Below are 27,048 nucleotides of genomic sequence, written 5' to 3'. Positions count from 1 at the left end.
TTCTTCCTAAAATCTCATAAAACCGCTAGCAGCACTGTCATGAACATATTATTCCGTTTTGGAGAATTTCACAACTTGACATTTGCTTTCCCAAGAGACAATCAATTTCAGTTTTATTACCCAAGTTATTTTTCTGCTAGGTTCGTAGAGCACTACTCAAAAGAAACCATTGGACAGTTCCAGATTATGTGTCACCATATGAGGTTTTTGCTCACAGAGGTAATGTAGTAATCGTAAATAAAACTTCTGCAACTCATGTTTTATTCTTCCCTCCTATTACCATACACTTTAAGTGTAGATCAACTAATATGTCACTATGGATTACACATTACCTCTCTGTACCCCATCTTCTGCTTACTCCTCTGTCTTCCTGTTATGGCTCCAGTATATAGATTTACATGTACAGGCTGTTGGCATTCACATAACTAAATCATTGATCAGTGGGTTATCACAAGGTTTTTTTATTGATTAGAATGCTCTTTATTTGGAAACCCTTAGAAAAGCCATAGGGGTTATTTAGTAAAAGAGTTCTAATGGATTGGCTCTAAAAGGAGGCCAAGTGCTAGGAAAGACTAATACATTAAACACTATATTACTGTTTATATTGGCAGGCATTAACAAACTAAATGTGAGTAAAATCATAATTTATGCTTACCTGATAAATTTATTTAATGGTGGGGGAAGTCCATGAGTCATTACTCCAGAGAATTCCACTCCTGGCCACTAGGAGTAGGCAAATATTATTTGGATTAAGACAAAGAGATGTAAGAACAATCTCCTGATTAATCTGAAGAAACAAGGCAAATAATCAAATTTAGTCTGCCTTATCCTGGTGAACAAGATAAGGACACTCATGAGAAATATCAAACAACTCAGACACTATTCTAGCTGAATATCCAAATTGTGAATAGGTTTAAAAGGAGAAAGCTTCAAAACTTTTCAAACCAAATTAAGGTTCCAGGGAGGAGAAATTGGTTTAACCACTGACTTAATCCTGGCTAAAGCTTGAAAAATCCTCTAAATGTCAGGAATCTTAGCAATTTTCTTGTTAAACTAAAATCGAAAGAGCTGAGATCTTTAAAGAGGATAAACCCATATCCAAACCCTCCTGAAAAAATGTAAGAATTCTTGGAATTCTAAAATAATGCCAGCAAAAACCCTGTTTCTCACACAATGAAAGAAAACCATGGGATAAATCTTTCTGATGACTGGTCACAGGTTTAGGGGCCTGAATTAAGGTTTCATTGAGAGCATCAGACAAAACCTCTCTCCTTTACAACTAGGCTTTAATATCCAAGCCACCAAGTTGAGACTTGAGATCTTGATTATAACAGGGACCTTGAGATAAAAGGTTGTGGCACAGAGGAAGATTGGACAAATGGATATCTGAACAGGATCTGCAAACTAAGTTCTGCAAAGCCAAGCTGGAGCAATCACAATTACTGATGACAGCTCCTGCTTGATCTTGGCTATCACTCTTGGCAACAGAACAATTGGTGGAAAAATGTAAGCAAGATGAAACGACCAAGGAGCTACAAGATCATACACAAACCACAAACTGGATCTCCCAAAAGTGAAGCCATCCTGTCTATCTCCATGAGACTGTACCATTCTTCAATTGGATTCAAAAGCTCCAGATAAAGAGACCACTCCAAGGATGAAGATTGGCAAATAAGAAATGACACCTAGGAATGAGACTGGTTAGAGAAGAAAGAGAATTCTTTAGAAAATTGATTCTCCAGCTATGCTTTTAAAGATACAACAAGAGACTGTTGGTATGAGATACTGCTAAAGGTAAATATGGCACATGTACCAAGATATTGTCGAGGAAAGGAAACACTGAAATACCCTGAGCTCTTATTGTAGATAAGACATTAACCAAAACTTTGGTAAAATTTATTGGAGCACTAGCCAAGCAACAAATTGAAAAACAAACTTAGAAACAGGTGATGATCCTTGTGAATAGGAATATGACGGTAAGCATCCTTCAAATCTATAATAGCCATAAACCTTGTTGAACAATAGGTAGAATAGTCTAAATTGGTTTCCATTTTGAAAGCAAGAACCCTGAGAAATCTGTTAAATCCAGAACACACCTGTTATTGGGAAGAATAAAAAGGTTGGAATAAAACCCCTGACATTGTCCCAATACTGGTACTGGGACTATTACACCAATAGATTCCAGATCCAAAACTGACTGAAAAAGGCTTTTGCTTTTACAAGGTTCCTTTGGAGCATGAGAGAGAATAAACCTTCCTCGTATAAGCCTTGATTTGAAACCTATTTTGTAACCTTCTTAGACTATATTTAGAACCCATGGATCTTGAACAGACTGAGAGCAGGCCCCCTGAAAAGGCACACCCTACCAGAAATTATTTTTAGGGACCAAACCTTCATGCTGATTTAGTAAAGGTAGAGGGCTTTTTCACTGCTTAACCTTGTTCCAATTAGAATTAGATTTTGTAAGAATCCTGCTTCTGTGAAGAAGAGGATATTTTTTGATTCCTAGATTGATAAATTCTTAGACATCTTGTCCTGAGGAAGAAAACATCCTTTCCTCCAGTAACAGTAGAAATAATGGTGTCAAAACCAGCCCAAACAAAATCTAAAATATTTTCTTGAAAACGAAAAGTTGAAAGTCTAGACTTTGAAACAATATCAAGGGACCATGATTTCAACAACAAGTTCCTTCTGATCAAAACTGCTAACGTTATATTATTTTTAGTTAATCTTAATAATGTCAACAATAGCATCACAAATTAATAAGTTAGCTGACCTTAGAAGAGATGCAAAACATCTTCACCAACAGAATCATCTGATAACTGCTCAGATGAATTCTCACACCAAAGAGTAGATTGTGCTACAACACAAGCAATACTAATCGCATGTCTAAATAGAAAACCTGCCTGATGGAAAGCCTTTCTATGAAAGGACTCTAAATTCCTATCCATAGGGTCTTTGAAATAAGTACTTTCCTCTAAAGGAATAGTAGTGTGTTTAGTTAAAGTAGAAATAGCACCATCAACCTTTGAAATAGTTTTCCAAAGTGCAATACTATAAGCAGGTAAAGGAAACATCCTTTTAAATTTTACAGCTAAATAAAAAGGAATACCAGGCTTAAAGCACTCCTTAGTAATTATTTTAGAAAAAGCCTCTGGAACCAGAAAAACTTCAGGAGACTTAGCAATAGGTTTGAAAATAAAATCCAATTGCTCAATAGATTTTTCCTCAAGTGCTTTAGGATCTTGCACACCTAACATATATAAATCCTTCCTCAAAAGGGAACGGAGATGTTCAATCTTAAACATGAAAGAGGAGGCATCTGAGTCCTGATCAGAAACAGACTCCTGATCATCTGAAATTATTTCACCTTCAGGAGAACAGACCTCTTGTGCTTACTTAGAGGAGGCATAGCCGTCAGCATTTGAGTACACAACATTCTTAAATCCTCAAGCAAAATCTGAAGAACTCCACTGTATAGCACAGAGGGAGGATAGATTCCTTTAGAAGCAAGAGCAGCACTAAACTGATTGGAATGCATAAGGTGATCCATACAATATTTGCAAAGCTGAGCAGGGGCTGACTTTAAAAAGAGTCACTAAGTGTTCAGAGGATCTACACTCTAAAGGATCATTATCTAAAGTAGTGGGGACAGTTCCAGGTTGCTCCATCATACAGGAAAAAGAGAACAAAGCCAATATCAAGATAATAAATGTGGCAAACAAAACAAATCCAACATACACAGGCAGGGATTTAAGCTGAAAAATCTGAGATACAGAGTTTGAGCAAAGTACAAAACACAGCAAAGGCCCTCTAACAAATAAAAATGTGCAAAAAAACAAAAGCGACCTTTGAAGCTAAGAAAATCTTACCCCCTCCAACTAACTTAAGTGGCTGAGTGACACTGACGCATTAAGCAGGAGATGTAACTGAACTAGCGCAGCAGGAAAAAAAAACTTCCCCACTTACGTCAAAGAGTGTGCGTTAACTCGAGCTGGGAATGTGGCAAAAACACATGAAGGGGTAGCAAAGCCAGTGCACGCTAAAAAGAGTGTGGTAAATACGCAGAAAAAGATAAGGCCAACGTGCGCTACACAGAAGCACTGAAAAAAACTGTGCTGATACGCGCTATTCATCAAAGAAAAAAATGACACCCGCTAACAAGGAAAAACCAGGACAGAAAACAGCTGATGCGGGATAACTCCAATGTGTGCTGACTCTGTTGAGTGCAACCGTACCAGAGCACCCAAAAATGACGCGTGCTAAACTCCAAAGTGACGCGCTACCAAAAAATAAAATGCATATAAAATAGAAGGCCTTTATATATTACACAAAATAGTTTAGCTTGAGATTAGGGTCACAGAAAAAAGACTGCAGACATGTTTCGCGTGGTACTCCACGCTTAATTACTGCTGTCTGAACGCTGTGTATCTGGCCTCTATTTAAAGGGGAATCAATCAATAAAAACTATCGGCTAGATTACGAGTTTTGCGGTATGAGTGAAAAAGCAGTGTTAAGGCTATTTTCACTATCGCTGGTATTACGAGTCTTGCAGGTTTAAGGGCACCGCACACTTTTTTGGCCGTAACGCCACGTAACTACCGCAGCTTTCAAAAAGTCCTTTTTCAATGGGACTTCCTTTGCGCCGGTATTACAAGTCTGCCTGGGAGGCCAAAAAGTGAGCGGTACACCCTAAAACTTCAAGATCCATAAAGTAAACTGAAAGTCAGTAGTTATGGGTTTTACGCTACAAAGCCGTACCATAAAACTCATAACTAAAGTGCTAAAAAGTACACTAACACCCATAAACTACCTATTAACTGCCTAAACCGAGGCCCTCCCGCATCGCAAACACTAAAATAAAATTATTAACCCCTAATCTGCCGCTCCGGACATCGTCGCCACTATAATAAACATATTAACTCCTAAACCGCCGTACTCCCCCATTGCAAACACTAGTTAAATATTATTAACCCCTTCTGCCACCCCTTACATCGCCGCCACCTACCTACATTTATTAACCCCTAATCTGCCGCCCCCAACGTGGCCGCCACTATACTAAATTTAATAACACCTAAACCTAAGTCTAACCCTAACCCTAACACCCACTAACTTTAATGTAATTAAAATAAATCTAAATAAAACCTACTATTAATAACTAAATAATTCCTATTTAAAACTAAATACTTACCTATAAAATAAACCCTAAGCTAGCTACAATATAACTAATAGTTATATTGTATCTATCTTAGGTTTTATTTTTATTTCACAGCTAAGTTTGTATTTATTTTAACTAGGTAGAATAGTTACTAAATAGTTATTAACTATTTACTAACTACCTAGCTAAAATAAATCCAAATTTACCTGTAAAATAAAACCTAAACTGTCTTACACTAACAACTAACCTTACACTACAATTAAATAAATTACATAAATTAAATACAATTCTAAATTACAAAAAAAGAAAACACTAAATTACACAAAATAAAAAAAGAAATTATCAGATATTTAAACTAATTACACCTAATCTAATAGCCCTATCAAAATAAAAAAGCCCCCCCCCAATAAAAAAAAACCCTATCCTAAACTAAACTACCAATAGCCCTTAAAAGGGCCTTTTGCTGGGCATTACCCCAAAGAAATCAGCTCTTTTACCTGTAAAAAAAAATACAAACAACCCCCAAACAGTAAAACCCACCACCCACACAACCAACTCCCCAAATAAAATCCTATCTAAAAAACCTAAGCTCCCCATTGCCCTGAAAAGGGCATTTGGATGGGCATTGCCCTTAAAAGCGCATTTAGCTCTTATTTCAAGTGCCCAAACCCTAATCTAAAAATAAAACCCACCCAATAAACCCTTAAAAAAGCCTAACACTAACCCCAGAAGATACACTTACAGTTTTTGAAGACCCGACATCCATCCTCAACGAAGCCGGCAGATGTCCTCAACGAAGCAGCAGAAGTCTTCATCCAACCGGACAGAAGTCTTCATCCAACCGGCCAGAAGACTTCATCCAGACGGCATCTTCTATCTTCATCCATCCAGCTAGGAGCGTATCCATCTTCAAGACATCCGGCGCGGAGTATCCTCTTCAATCGACGTCTTCTTGACCAATGAATTCTCCTTTAAATTACATCATCCAAGATGGCGTCCCTTGAATTCCGATTGGCTGATAGAATTCTATCAGCCAATCGGAATTAAAGGTGAAAAAATCCTATTGGCCAATAGAATGCGAGCTCAATCCTATTGGCTGATTGCATCAGCCAATAGGATTTTTTCACCTTTAATTCTGATTGGCTGATATAATTCTATCAGCCAATCGGAATTCAAGGGACACCATCTTGGATGACGCCATTTAAAGGAGAATTCATTGTTCAAGAAGACGTTGATTGAACAGGATGCTCCGCACTGGATGTCTTGAAGATGGACCCGCTCCACGCCGGATGGATGAAGATAGAAGATGCCGTCTGGGTGAAGACTTCTGCCCGGTTAGATGAAGACTTCTGCCTGGTTGGATGAAGACTTCTGAAACTTCGTTGAGGACTTCTTCCGGCTTCATTGAGGATGGATGTCGGGTCTTCAAAAACTGTAAGTGGATCTTCAGGGGTTAGGCTTTTTTAAGGGTTTATTGGGTGGGTTTTATTTTTAGATTAGGGTTTGGGCACTTAAAAAAGAGCTTACTGCCCTTTTAAGGGCAATGCCCATCCAAATGCCCTTTTCAGGGCAATGGGAGCTTAGATTTTTTAGATAGGATTTTATTTGGGGGGTTGGTTGTGTGGTTGGTGGGTTTTACTGTTGGGGGGTTGTTTGTATTTTTTTAAAGGTAAAAGAGCTGATTTCTTTGGGGCAATGCCCCACAAAAGGCCCTTTTAAGGGCTATTGGTAGTTTAGTTTAGGATAGGGGTTTTTTTTATTTGGGGGGGGGGGGTTATTTTGATAGGGCTATTAGATTAGGTGTAATTAGTTTAAATATCTGATAATTTCTTTTTTTATTTTGTGTAATTTAGTGTTTGTTTGTTTTTGTAATTTAGAATTGTATTTAATTTATGTAATTTATTTAATTGTAGTGTAAGGTTAGGTGTTAGTGTAAGACAGGTTAGGTTTTATTTTACAGGTACATTTGTATTTATTTTAGCTAGGTAGTTAGTAAATAGTTAATAACTATTTAGTAACTATTCTACCTAGTTAAAATAAATACAAACTTGACTGTGAAATAAAAATAAAACTTAAGATAGCTACAATGTAACTATTAGTTATATTGTAGATAGCTTAGGGTTTATTTTACAGGTACGTATTTAGTTTGAAATAGGAATTATTTAGTTATTAATAGTAGGTTTTATCTAGACTTATTTTAATTACATTAAAGTTAGTGGGTGTTAGGGTTAGGGTTAGACTTAGGGTTAGGTTTAGGGGTTAACAAATTTAGTATAGTGGTGGCGACATTGGGGTGGCAGATTAGGGGTTAATAACATTATGTAGGTGTCTGCGATGTCGGGGGCAGAAGATTAGGAGTGAATAAGTATAATGTAAGTGGCGGCAATGTCGGGGGCGGCAGATTAGAGGTGTTTAGACTCTGGGTTTATGTTAGGGTGTTAGGTGTAAACATAACTTTTCTTTCCCCATAGGAATCAATAGGGCTGCGTTACAGAGCTTTACGCTCCTTTATTGCAGGTGTTAGGCTTTTTTTCAGCTGGCTCTCCCCATTGATGTCTATGGGGAAATTGTACACGAGCATGTAAAACCAGCTTACCACAACTCACCACAGCGCTGGTATTGGAGTGCGGTATGGATCTCAATTTTGCTCTACGCTCACTTCTTGCCTGCTAACGCCGGGTTTTTGTAAACCTGTAATACCAGCGCTGTAGGTAAGTGAGCGGTGACAATAACTTGCAAGTTAGTACCGAGCAGCTCTTACCGCAAAACTCGTAAACTAGCCGAAAGTTAGTTAACCCTTACCAGCTAAGATAGAATGCTTAAGGTACACACAATCATATACAGGAATAAATAAAGACCCCTATCCTTTGTGTAAATTAGTATGTGTAATATAAGATGTATGATATACATAAGATCTGGGATATTTCTAGAAATACTATACAGAAACTTATATATATATATATATATATATATATATATATATATATATATATATACAGTTGCAAGAAAAAGTATGTGAACCCTTTGGAATGATATGGATTTCTGCACAAATTGGTCATAAAATGTGATCTGATCATCATCTAAGTCACAAAAATAGACAATCACAGTCTGCTTAAACTAATAACACACAAAGAATGAAATGTTGCCATGTTTTTATTGAACACACCATGTAAACATTCACAGTGCAGGTGGAAAAAGTATGTGAACCCCTAGACTAATGACATCTCCAAGAGCTAATTGGAGTGAGATGTCAGCCAACTGGAGTCCAATCAATGAGATGAGATTGGAGGTGTTGGTTACAGCTGCCCTGCCCTATAAAAAACACACACCAGTTCTGGGTTTGCTTTTCACAAGAAGCATTGCCTGATGTGAATGATGCCTCGCACAAAAGAGCTCTCAGAAGACCTACGATTAAGAATTGTTGACTTGCATAAAGCTGTAAGGGTTAAAAAAGTATCTCCAAAAGCCTTGCTGTTCATCAGTCCACGGTAAGACAAATTGTCTATAAATGGAGAAAGTTCAGCACTGCTGCTACTCTCCCTAGAAGTGGCCGTCCTGTAAAGATGACTGCAAGAGCACAGTGCAGACTGCTCAATGAGGTGAAGAAGAATCCTAGAGTGTCAGCTAAAGACTTACAAAAGTCACTGGCAAATGCTAACATCCCTGTTAGCGAATCTACAATACGTAAAACACTAAACAAGAATGGATTTCATGGGAGAATACCACAGAGGAAGCCACTGCTGTCCAAACAAAACATTGCTGCAGGTTTACAGTTTGCACAAGAGCACCTGGATGTTCCACAGCAGTACTGGCAAAATATTCTGTGGACAGATGAAACCAAAGTTGAGTTGTTTGGAAGAAACACACAACACTATGTGTGGTGAAAAAGAGGCACAGCACACCAACATCAAAACCTCATCCCAAGTATGGTGGTGGGGGCATCATGGTTTGCTGTGTCAGGGCCTGGACAGATTGCTATCATCAAAGGAAAAATTAATTCCCAAGTTTATCAAGACATTTTGCAGGAGAACTTAAGGCCATCTTTCTACCAGCTGAAGCTCAACAGAAGATGGGTGTTGCAACAGGACAATGACCCAAAGCATAGAAGTAAATCAACAACAGAATGAAAAACAGAAGAAAATACGCCTTCTGAAGTGGCCCAGTCATAGTCCTGACCTCAACCCGATTGAGATGCTGTGGCATGACCTCAAGAAAGCGATTCACACCAGATATCCCAAGAATATTGCTGAGCTGAAACAGTTCTGTAAAGAGGAATGGTCAAGAATTACTCCTGACCGTTCTGCACGTCTGATCTGCAACTACAGGAAACGTTTGGTTGAAGTTATTGCTGCCAAAGGAGGTTCAACCAGTTATTAAATCCAAGGGTTCACATACTTTTTCCACCTGCACTGTGAATGTTTACATGGTGTGTTCAATAAAAACATGGCAACATTTCATTCTTTGTGTGTTATTAGTTTAAGCAGACTGTGATTGTCTATTGTTGTGACTTAGATGATGATCAGATCACATTTTATGACCAATTTGTGCAGAAATCCATATCATTCCAAAGGGTTCACATACTTTTTCTTGCAACTGTATATATATATATATATATATATATATATATATATATATATACCGGTATATATATATATATATATATATATATATATACCGGTATATATATATATATATATATATATATATATATATATAAAAGTAAATCAATCAGGGATACAGACATAGAGAAACCTTAAATAAATAAGTTAACATCACTTTCTTTGTTAATTCCTTTGGGGTGTCTAGTGTTTAATAGGAAGATTCATTGTGCTTCCTTATAACTGAGTTTGTACTCCCTATCCCCACCCCGTTTGTGCTGGGGAACATGAGCAATTGCTAGAATAGAGAGGAATGAGGCATCTCCCTGGTGCATAGATTTGAAGTGTTTTGACACAGGTGTATATGTATCTGGATCTTCTATGTCCCTGACATGTTCTAGGGCCCTATCCTTGAGAAGACGTTTGGTTCTATTTACGTATTGGATCTGGCACCCCCTACAGGTCAAGACATAGATGACATGGGTGGATTTGCAGTTTAATCAAAATCTAATATCATATTCACATTTGTACTGAGTACAAACTCAGTTATAAGGAAGCACAAAGGATCTTCCTATTAAACACTAGACACCCCAAAGGAATTAACTAAGAAAGTGATGTAAACGTATTTATTTAAGGTTTCTCTATGTCTGTATCCCTGATGGATTTACTTACAGTATATATATATATATATATATATATATATATATATATATATATATATATATATATATATATGTTTCTGTATAGTATTTCTAGAAATACCCCAGGTCTTATGTATATCATACAGCTTATATTACACATACTAATTTACACTAAGGATAGGGGTCTTTATTTATTCCTGTATATGATTGTGTGTACCTTAAGCATTCTATCTTAGATGGTAAGGATTAACTAACTTTGTTTTTATTGATTGATGCCCCTTTAAATAGAGGCCAGATACACAGCATTCAGACAGCAGTGATCAAACATGGAGTACCACGCAAAACATGTCTGCAGTCTTTTTGCTGTGATCCTGACCTCAAGCTAATAGAATTTCGCCTCCTTTTTGTTTTTACCATGTGCCCCAAATAAACACTGCTTAGCGTTACTTTACCCCTGTGAATCCCGGAAGTACATTTGGATCCTCTCTATACCTACTAATAGCCTGCAGGCTATGTAAGTGCAATATACGACCACCTATCTCACATGCACTCATTCTACCTTGCTGACCAGCTTCAGAAAAAAACTGTTCCCAGTAGAAAGCTCATCCAGTGCTGTATGTGTGACAGCAGAGGATCTAAATGTGGAGTATATCAATGAACCAACAGGAGGAGGCTAAGGGACCAGTCCCTGCAACACCTTTGGCAGGCTTGTGATTAACTCCTCACTGGAAGTGATTACGTCGCTACTCCTAGTCTCCCCTCTGTCCCAAGAAGCAGCTATCTTAGGGGAAAAATGGGCCTCAAATAAATCTTAACAAAAAACTGGAGCACCTAAATTCTTCACCTTTTTCCTGTAGAGACAAAGAAAAAGTGTTTAACCAGGTTTACCAGTGAGGAGGGAGGCATAATACAGTAGACTCTCAATTAACCTGCACCCATGGGGATTGGTAGATTCCGGATAAGTGTATTTCTGGTTGCTTGAGAGTTACTATTAAAAATAGGCCTAACTAGTTCTATAACCCAGATTTTACTATAAACTTTGTATTTACTTGATAGTATATTCATTTTTAAATTCGTACTGTACTTTTGAACTTTGATGATTATCCATTGAGCCGGGGCACCTTTTTTTTCTATTGGGGCAAATCCATTATATCAGTGGTGATTCGTGGATCACATGGGCAGGTGCCAGTTGCGGAGATGTAGAGGAGCACACTAGACGCAAAGTGACGACAGGATGTATTATCACTCTGAGGTGGACTTCAACAGGAAACACGTGACCGACTGGAAAGTTATCTCACTAGACAGAAAGTATAAGCGCTCTACCCTGCAGCGGTTAGTAGAAGACTGGCCACTGGAGAGGTATTCAGCGTGTACAATACAGCTGGGAAGGGTTAGTGTAGCACTCTCAGGAACAAACAACCAGCTCAATAAATTGTTAACTTGTTCTATGGCGATTTACCACCTGGGTGCAGCTTCATTTTACCTAGTAATGCTTTTCACAGAGTGAGGTGGAAGGGTTTAAATGCATTTGGAGTTTAGGGAATTCTGGTCTCCTCCTAGTTGCCAGGAGTGGAATTCCCATGAGTAATGACTTGTGGACTCTCATCACTTTCATGAATAAAGTCTGTCACCATAAGATCTGTTGAATTTAAATAATTACTGGAAGTGCAGGCAAGTCAGGAGACTTCCCAAAGAAATCCAAAATGTTTCCAATGCAACAAGAGATTCTAGGGAAAAAAAACGGATTACATTTTTGCTTTGTTTTTTAATCCCTTATGCTTGTATGTTGCATATTGATATTTATTTAGAGATGGTAGCTGGTTACTAAAAAGATAATTTATACGTACCTAATAAATTAATTTATTTCATGGTGGTGAGAGACCTCGATCCATTACTCTTGGGCATTACCCTTCTCTACTACTAGGAGGAGGCAAAGAGTCCAAAATCCCAAGAGCCGTATAAAACCCCTCCCACCTGGCACATACCTCAATCTAACATATAGCCAAGCAAGTAAGGTAAGAAAACAGAATAAGAGCCATAAAAGGAGCAGGGGAAAAAAGATGTGCTGAATAAAAAAAACTAACAGAAAAGGAGGGATTTAAAAAAACATTTTTTTCACTGAGAAATTATATCAACAACCTTGAGATAATATATATATACACCTAATTATTTAGATCCACTGAAGACTTATTCTTGAAAGTCCAAGAAGTTGTAACTGACCTAGGAAAAATAGGCAGAAATCTGATGCAGAGGAAGCAGACCTGCCTCCAAAAAAGCTTCAATGACGAAAGTTTAACAAAAAGGCTAAATAAAACAGATCCTTCCTAGGATCAAAATGAAGAACAAACTAAAAGTTTGACTAAAAACCTAGCAGCAGCAATAAATATTCAAGTGCCCAAATAATATCAAAGTAATGCAAAGATCTCTCAGAAGAATATCTAAAAAAAAAAAGGACACAAAGAAGGAACAACAATCTCTCAGCTAAAGTTCTCTGAAGAAACCACCTTAGGAAAGAAATCAAAATGAGGATCGAAAAAACAGCCTTATTTTTGTGAAACATCAGATAAGAAGGATCATAAAAAATAGCAGGTAACTCAGAAACTCTTCTAGCAGAAGAAATAGCCAAAAGAAATAACACTTCCCAAGAAAGTGTAAAAATGACCAGTCTATGCATAGGTTCAGAAAGGAGGAGCCTGCAATACCCTTAACATCAGAAAAGGATTAAATGGAGGAGAAATAGGCTTGATAACAGATTATTATGTACCAGAGCCTGAAGAAAACAATGAACATCAGAAAAATTAGTAATCTTTCTGTGGAACAAAACTGAAAAAGCAGGAAAACTGCCCCTTTAGAGATCTGGCAGATATACCCATATATCTAGACCATCCTGCAAAAACCGCAGAATTCTAGGAATTCTGAAAAAATGCCTGGAAAGAACCTTCCAAATTGTGTTAGTTACAGGCTTACAAGCCTGCATCAGGGTTCCTATTAAAGAATCAGAGAAAACCCTATGTCTTAGGATCAAGCGATCAATTCCCATGTCATCAAGTTCAAGAGACTTGAGATCTGGATGGAAAAACAGACCTTAAAGAGGTCTGACCACAGATGAGTAGGCCAATGAGGCCTACAAAAAACACAAAGATTTTTTTTTTTTTCTTTAAGAGGGACCATGATTAAAAAAATCTTGAAGAACCGCACAAAGTTCAAAACAAAAACTGGTAACCTATCCTAGAGGATACCTGACTCGTTACGCTCTACGAAAAAAAACAGACAAATAAAGAGAAATCTGCTAAACCAATTGCAGATAATCACTAACCATTGATTGTGCCTTAACAGTTAAATGCAGTGAGCTACAGATGGATTAGAAGCAGGATTCCAGGACAGACACATCTGAAATATATTCTACATGATTCCACCAGCAATAAACACATTAGGATATAATCTTAATGTCTCCTAAAAAAGACACCCTCTAAGCTAGATATGGGCATAGTTAAAAGACCATAAACAAAAAAGCCTGCACAAAAATAAGAACCTGATAAGGGACAATTAAGATTCCTAAACACTGATTACCATCAACAACCTAGAACCTTATAAAAAAAAGAAGGAGCTGCATCCAAATCAAACAGAAAGACGACAACAAACAGTGAAGTCTAAGAATGCCAACCAGAGCGAACAAAGCTAATCCTAGTTGATAAGGAAGTGCAGGTATAGACCCTAATACAAATTTCTTCCAATCTGAGACCAAGTAACCTTATTTTACATTCTAGAATTCTCAAGCCTAAAATAAACAGAAAAGACCCTTTATTTTTTGGCATAAAGATCTAGTTCAGCCCTGAGACAAAAATAGGGACAACCAACACCATGTCCTTCAGCCCTGGACACAAAAGATAAAAGCAGTCACTTTAATAGGAGTATCCCTTTTTTAAAACAAGCAGCTATAGCTGGATTAAATTTACAACCTTCAGCTTCCACGCTAAATTATATCATTCCTGCATCATCAAACTGTTCCTAAAGAGGTTCAGGTTAGCTGATCAATTAGGAGGGATCTGCTTCATACAATAAGAAAAACTCCCAATCTCCTGAAAGGCAAAACAAATAAATCCGGATGTCTGGTTAACTTCATACTGAAATATTTAAATTTATGCAAAAAAATGATTTTAAGTTTATAAAACAAGGATCAGTAAACACAAAATACCTGCATATACTATACAATATGTACAAATTCAGTAGGAAATTTGGCCTGACTGTAGACAAGCACTATGTAATTGGATATACCGCAGATACTGAGAAAAACCTGATCAGAAAGGCAGAGACTGCATTTATTAGAACACAAAGGGAAAACACTGTATATTGCTTATAGAAAATATACATGGTTACAAATTCAGCATCTACAAAGAAAATTATTCTAAAGGATCTCATTGCTACACTGAGAAAATGTAACAGTCCTGTAAGGCTGTGTTAGGAATTTAAACATGCAGAGTAAAATGTATATACCTGCAGAGGCATGGAAAATATTGTGTACACTAGATAATACTATAGGACATATAATGCCATCAATGCTACCTAGGCACAAAGGTTTACAAATAAAGACGCAATATGAGAACTGATGTACACGCAGTAGACATATACAACCTAATCAGAATTGTATATAAGTACATATTTTCCTGTACATACATATAAACAGATATCCAATGATAAATTATATGAAGGAAGACATATAGTGTGTATATATATATATATATATATATATATACATACATATATATACACACACACACACATAAGTACATATGATATAACGCACAAAGAAGAAACACATTATTTATATATATATATATATATATATATATATATATATATATATATATATAACAGATGTAAATGCACTCTCAGGACTTTCACAAACTTCTTTATTGGAACGTTTTCGGGGGTTCACAACCCCTTCATCAGCATGTTGTGAACCCCGAAAACGTTCCAATAAAGAAGTTTGTGAAAGTCCTGAGAGTGCATTTACATCTGTTATATATGCTTTCTATATTTGCACCCAGGCTATTGTCTCTTGGTGGGCTGAACTGGAAATTGGTTGTATATATATATATATATATATATATATATATATATATATATAGCAAAAACAGAATGAAGCACTCACTGGATTTCTGACATCAATGTGATAAGTTTATTTAGTGACGTTTCGGGACCTCTTCTTCTGACAATCAAAATGTGCAAATGAACAAACTTATAAGGCCCTTCAGCCCCCTCCCCCAAACCAGACTCCAATCACTGGAGATCGTGTGCAAACCTAAGGGCTAAACCATTATGTTTAGCCCTTAGGTTTGCACACGATCTCCACATTTTGATTGTCAGAAGAAGGGACGCTAGAGGTCCCGAAACGTCACTAAATAAACTTATCACATTGATGTCAGAAGTCCAGTGAGTGCTTCATTCTGTTTTTGCTGTATACTCCTCAAGAGCACCCTGGCAGCTGCAGGACGGTGGTGAGAGTTCATATACCTCTGAACTTTTGCTTTTATATATATATATATATATATATATATATATTTTTATCGGTTATTTGTAGAGCGCCAACAGATTGTGCAGCGCTATAAATAAATGCGGAGTACAACAAAAAAAATATAGGGATCAAATGGGTAGAGGGCCCTGCCAAGAGTTGCACTGTTGTAGTCAGCTCTTAAGAAGGTGATCTACAAACAGCTGGACTCTTAGGCATACATGCTAAGGGGGTTCAGGGGATAGCAATGGAGGAGAGAAACTAGTATAAAGTAAGGTTAGTGTAGGTTGTATGCATCCCTGAACAGTAGAGTCTTTAGGGAGTGCTTGAAACTTTCAAAACTATAGGAAAGTCTTGTGGAGCGAGGCAGAGAGTTCCACAAGATGGGAGCCAGTCTGGAGAAGTCCTGTAAATGGGAGTGTGATGAGGTAACAAGAGAGGAGGAGAGTAGGAGGTCATGAGCAGAGCGAAGGGGAAGGGAGGGAGAGTATCTGAAGACTAAGGCACCCATTTAACAAGCTCCGTAGTGAGCTTCTGGGCACGTGTTTCTGGCAAGCCTTCAGACTCGCCAGAAAAAGCAGTTAGGAAGCAGCAGTCACAAAGACCGCTGCTCCATAACCCTGTCCGCCTGCTCTGAGCAGGCAGACAGACATCGCCGGAATTCAACCCGATCGAGTGCGATCGGGTTGATTGACACCTCCCTGCTGGCGGCCCATTGGCCGCGAGTCTGCAGGCGGCGGCGTTGCACCAGCAGCTCTTGTGAGCTGCTGGTGCAATGCTGAATACGGAGAGCGTATTGCTCTCCGTATTCAGCGAGGTCTGGCGGACCTGATCCGCACTGTCGGATCAGGTCCGGCAGACTTTGTTGAGGCCAAGGTCTGAGCTATAGAGGGGAGCAGTGCAGTATATATATATTATGGCAAAGCCGTTGCAGGAATAGTCACTTCAGCACAAATATAGTTGTTTAGGCGGTTTTATTTTTATCAGCAGTTTTAAACATGGGGTGTACTTCCCCTTTCAATCAAACATAAAACAAACAAAATCCTACTCCTTTTTAGGAGACTAACTATACATGCAATATTTCCTCACTAACCAGTACTGGGCAGCTAAGCTGGTCCCAGTTAACAAAACATTTAAAATAAGCAAAATAGAACAATATTTGGTCACCAGTCTCTTGTTTCTGCTAGCTATAAATTTAGATATACAGCAAGGTCTCGGTTCCTCCCTCTCTGGAGTAGCCTGCACAATGAGACCCTGATTGCCTCTACAGAACTGCTTATAAAGGATCCAAATGATTTAACCAGAATCAGCTGTGGTGATATATATATATATATATATATATAAAACATACAGGAATGCACATTAAAAAAATATATGTATTATCTGTCTACTTAAAACATATTATGGCAAAACATTATTGCAAATGCATAAATGAACTACAAAATAAAAAAAAACTATCTGCATAACAATACAGTAAGTGAAAACAGTATAATCCTATAACTCTATAGTAAATAAGCATTTCCTTAATCACTTAAAAACAGTATATTATATATACTTATATATAATCTTCATAATTGCAGATAGGTATAAATGTAATAAATACATATAGATTGAAACATAAGGAAATCGTGAGAGAACCTACACACAGTAAGTTTAGCAGCAACACAGAAAATTTGGACAAATTAGACTTTCTGCACAAATAGTACAACAGAATAAGGAAAAATCCCTAGATTAGCGCTAATGCTACATCATTTTAGGGATAGCCACTGAACAATCTTGATAAATGACTTTATGTCTATATGACATAACTCACATTAACAGTATAATAACCACATCAGGTTATATATGTGATTTCTGAGCAGAGTTTCTGTACTAGATTTGAACCTGTGTCTAATGGCCCTTACCTCAGTGCTACCTACTGGCTCTATTCAGAACCTTGCACATGCTGGATTTATATTTAGGGAACACATTTGAAGACTCCTGAGTATCATAATAATAAGACAAAAATTCCTTATAGTAATAGAAAAGATTATGGCTGATTGCATGCAAAATTAGAGATGCACAACTTTGAAAATTTGGAAATAACCTAGTACTTGAACAAATTTGTATAGTACAAACAACAGTAGGGACAGTTTGTGTTCCATAATACAGTGTTTAACAGAATACAAAGACACCAGATATACACAGAAAATGAAAAAACAAGTAAAGAGCTCTGTACAAATGATCTGATACTCTTTAAGTTTAGTGTTAATACACTAAAAATACAGTCTACATTTGAAAATGCTTAATAAACCCCCCTGGCAGCCCTTTGCATAATAACTCACTACTTTCTAGCAACTAAATCCATGATTAGATGCAACAAACTGGATAAATTACAGAACCAGAGCACTGCAAAGCTTTTCCAGACTGTAGCAGACCTCAGGAAATTTGAAAAGACCAGGAAGTTGTGAGGGGGCGTGGCTAACGGCCAGCGTGAGGGTAAAAAAGAAAATCGCAAAAACACAACATTGTCTGTACTGAGCAAAATAAACATTAAAACCCATAAAAAAACACATACCCAAAAAAACATAATTTATGTAAGAACTTACCTGATAAATTAATTTATTTCATATTGGCAAGAGTCCATGAGCTAGTGACGTATGGGATATACATTCCTACCAGGAGGGGCAAAGTTTCCCAAGCCTCAAAATGCCTATAAATACACCCCTCACCACACCCACAATTCAGTTTAACGAATAGCCAAGAAGTGGGGTGATAAGAAAGGAGCGAAAGCATCAAGACAAGGAATTGGAATAATTGTGCTTTATACAAAAAAATCATAACCACCACAAAAAAAGGGTGGGCCTCATGGACTCTTGCCAATATGAAAGAAATGAATTTATCAGGTAAGTTCTTACATAAATTATGTTTTCTTTCATGTAATTGGCAAGAGTCCATGAGCTAGTCACGTATGGAATAGCAGATACCCAAGATGTGGAACTTCCACGCAAGACTCACTAGAGAGGGAGGGATAAAATAAAGACAGTCAATTCCGCTGAAAAAATAATCCACAACCCAAATCAAAGAGTTTTAATCTCATAATGAAAAAAACTGAAATTATAAGCAGAAGAATCAAACTGAAACAGCTGCCTGAAGTACTTTTCTACCAAAAACTGCTTCAGAAGAAGAAAAAACATCAAAATGGTAGAATTTAGTAAAAGTATGCAAAGAAGACCAAGTCGCTGCTTTGCAAATCTGATCAACAGAAGCTTCATTCCTAAAAGCCCAGGAAGTAGAAACTGACCTAGTAGAATGAGCCGTAATCCTTTGAGGCGGGGATTTACCCGACTCTACATAAGCATGATGAATCAAAGACTTTAACCAAGACTCCAAAGAAATGGCAGAAGCCTTTTGACCTTTCCTAGAACCAGAAAAGATAACAAATAGACTAGAAGTCTTTCTGAAATCTTTAGTAGCTTCAACATAATATTTCAAAGCTCTTACTACATCCAAAGAATGTAAAGATCTCTCCAGAGAATTTTTAGGATTAGGACACAAAGAAGGGACAACAATTTCTCTACTAATGTTGTTAGAATTCACAACTTTAGGTAAAAAAATTAAATGAAGTCCGCAACACCGCCTTATCCTGATGAAAAATCAGAAAAGGAGATTCACAAGAAAGAGCAGATAACTCAGAAACTCTTCTAGCAGAAGAGATGGCCAAAGAGAACAAAACTTTCCAAGAAAGTAATTTAATATCCAGAGAATGCATAGGTTCAAACGGAGGAGCCTGTAAAGCCCTCAGAACCAAATTAAGACTCCAAGGAGGAGAAATTGACTTAATGACAGGCTTAATATGAACCAAAGCCTGTACAAAACAATGAATATCAGGATGATTAGCAATCTTCCTGTGAAAAAGAACAGAAAGAGCAGAGATTTGTCCTTTCAAGGAACTTGCAGACAAACCTTTTTCCAAACCATCCTGAAGAAACTGTAAAATTCTAGGAATTCTAAAAGAATGCCAAGAGAATTTATGAGAAGAACACCAAGAAATGTAAGACTTCCAAACTCGGTAATAAATCTTTCTAGACACAGATTTACGAGCCTGTAACATAGTATTAATCACTGAATCAGAGAAACCTCTATGACTAAGTATTAAGCGTTCAATCTCCATACCTTCAAATTTAATGATTTGAGATCCTGATGGAAAAATGGGCCTTCAGATAGAAGGTCTGGCCTTAACGGAAGTGTCCAAGGTTGGCAACTGGCCATCCGAACGAGATCCGCATACCAAAACCTGTGTGGCCATGCTGGAGCCACCAGCAGTACAAACGAACGCTCCATTAGGATTTTGGAAATCACTTTTGGAAGAAGAACTAGATGCTGAAAGATATAAGCAGGTTGATAATTCCAAGGAAGTGACAACGCGTCCACCGCTTCCTCCAGAGGATCCCTGGATCTGGACAGATGCCTGGGAAGTTTCTTGTTTAGATGAGAAGCCATCAGATCTATTTCTGGAAGTCCCCAGATTTGAACAATCTGAAGAAATACCTCTGGGTGAAGAGACCATTCGCCCGGATGTAACGTCTGGCGACTGAGATAATCCACTTCCCAATTGTCTATACCTGGGATGTGAACCGCAGAAATCAGACAGGAGCTGGATTCCACCCATACAAGTATCCGAGATACTTCTTTCATAGCCTGAGGATTGTGAGTCCCACCTTGATGATTGACATACGCCACGGTTGTGACATTGTCTGTCTGAAAACAAATAAATGATTCTCTCTTCAGAAGAGGCCAGAACTGAAGAGCTCTGAAAATCGCACAGAGTTCCAAAATGTTGATTGGTAATCTCGCCTCCTGAGATTCCCAAACCCCCTGCACTGTCAGAGATCACCATACAGCTCCCCAGCCTGAAAGACTCGCATCTGTTGAGATCACAGTCCAGGTTGGACGAACAAAAGAGGCCCCTTGAATTAAACAATGGTGATCCAACCACCAAGTCAGAGAAGATCGAACATTGGGATTTAAGGATATTAATTGTGATATCCTTGTATAATCCCTGCACCATTGGTTCAGCATGCAAAGCTGGAGAGGTCTCATGTGAAAACGAGCAAAAGGGATCGCGTCCGATGCAGCAGTCATGAGACCTAGAATTTCCATGCAAAAAGCTACCGATGGGAATGATTAAGACTGAAGGTTTCGACAAGCTGAAAACAATTTCAGATGTCTCTTTTCTGTTAGAGACAAAGTCATGGACACTGAATCTATTTGGAAACCCAAAAAGGTTACCCTTGTCTGAGGAATCAAGGAACTCTTTGGTAAATTGATCCTCCAAGCCAAGTATGACGCTCACATTTTTGGCGCCAAGAATGACGCCCACATTTTTTGGCGCCAAAAACGTCCGTAACACACATGCGTCAAAAAAATGACGCAACCACGTGAAAATGACGAAATTTTTGCGCCAAAAAAGTCTTGCGCCAAAAATTATGCAATAAATTGTAGCATTTTCTGCACCCGCGAGCCTAACAGCCCGCAATTTAGAAGAAAAAAGTCAATTGAAAAATTTTAAGGTAAGAAAAATATTTATTCATATGCATTTTCCCAAAAAATTAAACTGACAGTCTGAAAGAAGGAACACTGATTATCCTGAATCATGGCAAATATAAGTTTAAAACATATATTTAGAACTTTACATATAAAGTGCCCAACCATAGCTTAGAGTGTCATGAATAAAATAAGACTTACTTACCCTAAGACACTCATCTACATATAGTAGATAGCCAAACCAGTACTGAAACGAGAATCAGTAGAGGTAATGGTATATAAGAGTATATCGTCGATCTGAAAAGGGTGGTAGGAGAAGAAATCTCTACGACCGATAACAGAGAACCTATGAAATAGATCCCCTAGAGGAAGACCATGGTATTCAAATAGGCAATACTCTCTTTACATCCCTCTGACATTCACTGCACTCTGAGAGGAAAACCGGGCTTCAGCCTGCTGCAAAGCGCATAGCAACGTAGAAATCTAGCACAAACTTACTTCACCACCTCCATGGGAGGCAAAGTTTGTAAAACTGAATTCTGGGTGTGGTGAGGGGTGTATTTATAGGCATTTTGAGGTTTGGGAAACTTTGCCCCTCCTGGTAGGAATGTATATCCCATACGTCACTAGCTCATGGACTCTTGCCAATTACATGAAAGAAAACTAGAGAGTGCATAACTAAACTGTTAACTGTAGAAAAATGTCAGCAGATATCTTAATGGGCCAAACACCTATTATAGAAAGGTCTTAAAGTCTTCACAGAGCTGCCAGAGAGTTAATAAAACCATTCACTATAGTATGTAATGTTTTAAAACAGGAACCTGCAAAATAGGCAAAAAAAAGTGTGTCAGGAGGAGAAAGAGTGAGTCCCCTGGCTATGTTGTAGTTGACAGAGTACCTACAAGTAGCTTCTAGGCAGTGTGTGCTAAGGAAAAGCACTTACCTGCAAAACACCCCTCCACAGGCTTACCAGTTGCAGCAGTATCCAGTAGAGAGTTCCTCCAGTGCAGATACAGGTATCGTAGTGGAAATCTTGTAGTAAATACCAGAATCCCACATTAGAAGGCTGCAGTACAAGTCCCTGTGACATCTGAGGGCAGCCATGGCAGAAATTCCATAGGAAATACCTTTACTGCTTGTTTTAAAGTGAGAGAGAAGTCAAATGCTTTAAAAACTGCAGCCTTGAATTAAAAAGATTTATGGCAGGAAGCACTACAAAAGTACTATTCAAACAAGCAGCAAACAGTCAAACCAATACTGAAACATATCATCAGAAGTTATGGAAATATGAGTATATTGTAGATTTATAAAAGGAGACAAAAGACAAGTCCCTGAGACCGAGTATATATGGTTTATGCAAAATTTCCTATAAGGTGAAACAAAGAATCATAAACCATACCCCAAAAAATCCCTCTGACAAGCACTGTACTCTGAGGGGAAACTGGACCTCGATATACAGTAGATTGAAAACCCCTTTCTCTGAAGAATCAAACGCACATCTTTATTCTTCAACCTTCTCTAACAGAAGCAAAAGTAAAGACTGAGGTATGTGTGATGTGGGAGGGGTTTTATTGGGCTCTTGGGGTTTGGAACTCTTTGCCTCCTCCTAGTGGTAGAGAAGGGTAATTCCCATGAGTAATGGATCGTGAACTCTCACCCCCTGTATGAAATAAATATTGGCATTTTTTTTTAAGAGTATAAAGTAACTCAATTATGTTATACATTTTCATAGGTGGAAAAGGTAATGCCCAGTGACACATTTTACTTTACGATCCTGCGAAACCCAGTTGATGTTATGGAATCTTCCTTCTCTTATTACAGACCATTAAACACATTCGGCAAAGCTGAGAACCTGGAAGAATTTTTTAAAAACTCTGAATTTAACCATCACAAAGAAGATATTAGTATGTATGCCAAAAACTTAATGACCTTTGACCTGGGGTTTGATCATAATGGGATAGAGAACAGTAAGCACTTTCAGTTAACCTGGCAGATGGTAGAAACAACATTTAACTTGGTGTTGATTACTGAATATTTTGATGAATCATTGATTCTACTAAAGGATGCTCTGTGTTGGTCTTTGGATGATGTGGTGGCATTTCCACTTAACATCAGAAGCAATAGCAGTAAAGTGTCCTTGAGTTTTGAAACACAGCAGAAAATTAAAAAATGGAGCCAGTCTGACTGGCAACTTTACAACTACTTTAATAAGACTTTCTGGAATAAAGTAGAGAAATTTGGAAGAGAGCGAATGCAGCATGAGGTATTGGAGCTTAAGAGGAAAAGGACTTTGTTAGCTAAGACCTGTCTACTGGGTGAGGGCATTGTGGACCCAGACAACCTGCATGATAAGTCAATGATGCCATACCAGCCTGGGTTAGCAAAGATCCTTGGTTACAACTTGAAACCAACACTGGGGAAAGCTGAACAACTTCTGTGCCAAAGAATGATAACCCCAGAGATTCAATATACTGGACTATTACACGCTAAACAGGAAACAAAAAACCCAGCACCCAAAGCCATACCGAGTTATAATAAAACCAGAATTAAACCAAATCTTCATAAAAAGCTAAACTGAAATGCCAACTAAACTTGTCTGCAGGAATCAGGGATGGATAAGCTTTGAACATTTTAAAAGGCGCAACATGATTAATGGAGTAAACATTCTGCTAATGTAAAAGAACAAAGAATCTCAGTGAGTGACACAGTCTGTTAAACCCATATTTGCTGAGACAACTGTCATTTTATCACTCTGCAGCCCAATTATTTGTTTTAATGGCTGCACAAATTTAATGATAATCTCATGCTTAGATATTACAAATGGAGAAAGCATTATTATGGTAGCCCATCATGTTGTTAATAAGTTGTTGATGTAACATACACTCCCTAACACCCATTATGCCTATAAATATAGCACACAGACTTATGACAAAATGTTTTCTACAATTTCTTATCCAATTATCCTTACAGAAGCTGCCTTCACAGCTTTTGAGGCTTTACGTTGCAGGCATGCATGACACAATTACTTTTGCCTCTTCTCCACCACAGAGTTAGCGAGATAAAGTACCTTAACAATTGTTTTGAGTTATGTGCATATTCTAAAAGGGTCAACTGAGATAAAATAGTGTGTAAAAAAAAATGTAAAATCTGCAAAATTACTTACACTTTAGTGTCCCCAGTCAAGCTTGCTCCACCCCCTCTTTTCAGTGTCTTACCTAGGAGTTAGTACTGATTGGCTAAAATGCAAGTCCCGTCAAAAGAACTGAAATAAGGAGGCAGTCTGCAGAGGCTTAGATACAAGGTAATCACAGAGGTAAGAAGTATATTACTTTAACCATGTAGGTTATGCAAAACTGGAGGTTGGGTAATAAAGGGATTATCTATCTTTTTAAACTATAACAATTTAGGAGTAGACTGTTCCTTTAACCCATTTCACACTCTTCTTCTAAACTATCTTCAAGCCTTTAGCTGCTGCTAACATTTAAACATTACTTAGTTATTTTATTGTTGGGAACCACACAGATTATGTACTATTTTTTCAAAGTAATAATATATTTACATATCATGACGTGCTAGAAGGCTACAACAAAATGTAAAAGACATATTTTTATTAAGCATTTAATAAATATCATTCGGCTAGATTATGAGTTTTGCGGTAAGAGCTGCTCGGTGCTAACTTGCAAGTTATTGCCACCGCTCACCTCCCTATAGCGCTGCTATTACAGGTTTGCAAAAACCCGGCGTTAGCAGGCAATAAGTGAGCGTTGAGCAAAATTGAGCTCCACACTGCACTCCAATACCAAGTGCTGATTTGAGCTGGTTTTACGTGCTCATGCACGATTTCCCCATAGACATCAATGGGGAGAGCCGGCTGAAAAAAAGCCTAACACCTGCAATAAAGCAGCGTAAAGCTCCGTAACGCAGCCCCATTGATTCCTATGGGGAAACAAAATGTATGTTTACACCTAACACCCTAACATAAACCCTGAGTCTAAACACCCCTAATCTGCTGCCCCATGACATCGCCTACACCTACATTATACTTATTAACCCCCTAATCTGCCACCCCTAATGTCGCCGCCACCCACCTACACTTATTAACCCCTAATATGCTGCGCCCAATGTGGCCGCCACCTACATTACACTTATTAACCCCTAATCTTCCACACCTGACACCGTGATACCTACATTACACTTATTAACCCCTCATCTGCCGCCACCGACACCTACATTACACTTATTAACCCCTAATGCCGCCCCTAACATCGGCGCCAACTACCTACACTTATTAACCCCTAATCTGCTGGCCCTGACACCACTGACACCTACATTACACTTATTAACCCCTAATCTGCCGCCCCCAACACCTACATTACACTTATTAACCCCTAATCTGCCACCCCCAACATTGCGCCACCTACCTACACTTATTAACCCCTAATCTGCCGCCCCTAACATCGCTGCCACCCACCTACACTTATTAACCCCTAATCTGCTGCCCCTAACATCGCCGCCACCTACCTACATTTATTAACCCCTAATCTTTCGCACCAACGTCGCCGCCACAATACTAAAGTTATTACCCCTAACTCTAACCCTAAGTCTAACCCTAACACCCACTAACTTTAATGTAATTAAAATAAATCTAAATAAAACCTACTATTAATAACTAAATAATTCCTATTTAAGACTAAATACTTACCTATAAAATAAACCCAAAGATAGCTACAATATAACTAATAGTTACATTGTATCTATCTTAGGTTTTATTTTTATTTCACAGCTAAGTTTGTATTTATTTTAACTAGGTAGACTAGTTAGTAAATAGTTATTAACTATTTACTAACTACCTAGCTAACATAAATACAAATTTACCTGTAAAATAAAACCTAACCTGAGTTACACTAACACCTAACCTTACACTACAATTAAATAAATTACATTTATTAAATACAATTAACTAAATAACAAAAACAAGAAAAACACTAAATTACACAAAATAAAAAACAAATTATCAAATATTTAAACTAATTACACCTAATCTAATAGCCCTATCAAAATAAAAAAGACCCCCCAAAATAAAAAAAACCCTAGCCTAAACTAAACTGCCAATGGCCCTTAAAAGGGCCTTTTGCGGGTCATTGCCCCAAAGAAATCAGCTCTTTTACCTGTAAAAAAAAATACAAACAACCCCCAACAGTAAATCCCACCACCCACACAACCAAACCCCCCAAATAAAATCCTAACTATAAAAACCTAAGCTCCCCATTGCCCTGAAAAGGGCATTTGTATGGGCATTGCCCTTAAAAGGGCATTTAGCTCTTTTCCCGCCCAAACCGTAAGCTAAAAATAAAACCTACCCAATAAACCCTTAAAAAAACCTAACACTAACCCCCGAAAATCCACTTACTGTCTTTGAAGACCGGACATCCATCCTCAACGAAGCCAGGAGAAGTCTTCATCCAAGCGGCAAGAAGTCCTCAACGAAGCCAGGAGAAGTCTTCATCCAAGCGGCAAGAAGTGGTCCTCCAGACGGACAGAAGTATTCATCCAGACGGCATCTCCTATCTTCATCCATCCAGCACGGAGCGGCTCCATCTTCAAGACATCCGG

At 38.0% G+C, this 27,048-nt stretch overlaps 1 protein-coding gene across 1 annotated transcript; it reads left to right on the top strand.

The window, feature by feature from the left end:
• LOC128657183 (galactose-3-O-sulfotransferase 4-like) lies at positions 1-24,013 on the top strand. Its single transcript, XM_053711431.1, has 2 exons — positions 1-219; positions 23,168-24,013. The coding sequence occupies exons 1-2, from the start codon at positions 40-42 to the stop codon at positions 24,011-24,013; spliced, it is 1,026 nt and encodes a 341-aa protein (XP_053567406.1). The 5' UTR covers positions 1-39.
• The last annotated feature ends 3,035 nt before the right edge of the window (positions 24,014-27,048 follow it).

Source organism: Bombina bombina, chromosome 4 (genome assembly GCF_027579735.1).
Source record: "Bombina bombina isolate aBomBom1 chromosome 4, aBomBom1.pri, whole genome shotgun sequence".
Lineage (NCBI taxonomy): Eukaryota > Metazoa > Chordata > Amphibia > Anura > Bombinatoridae > Bombina > Bombina bombina.
The sequence above is the reverse complement of the archived record's forward strand: the minus strand, read 5'-3'. Positions and strand labels throughout refer to the sequence as shown.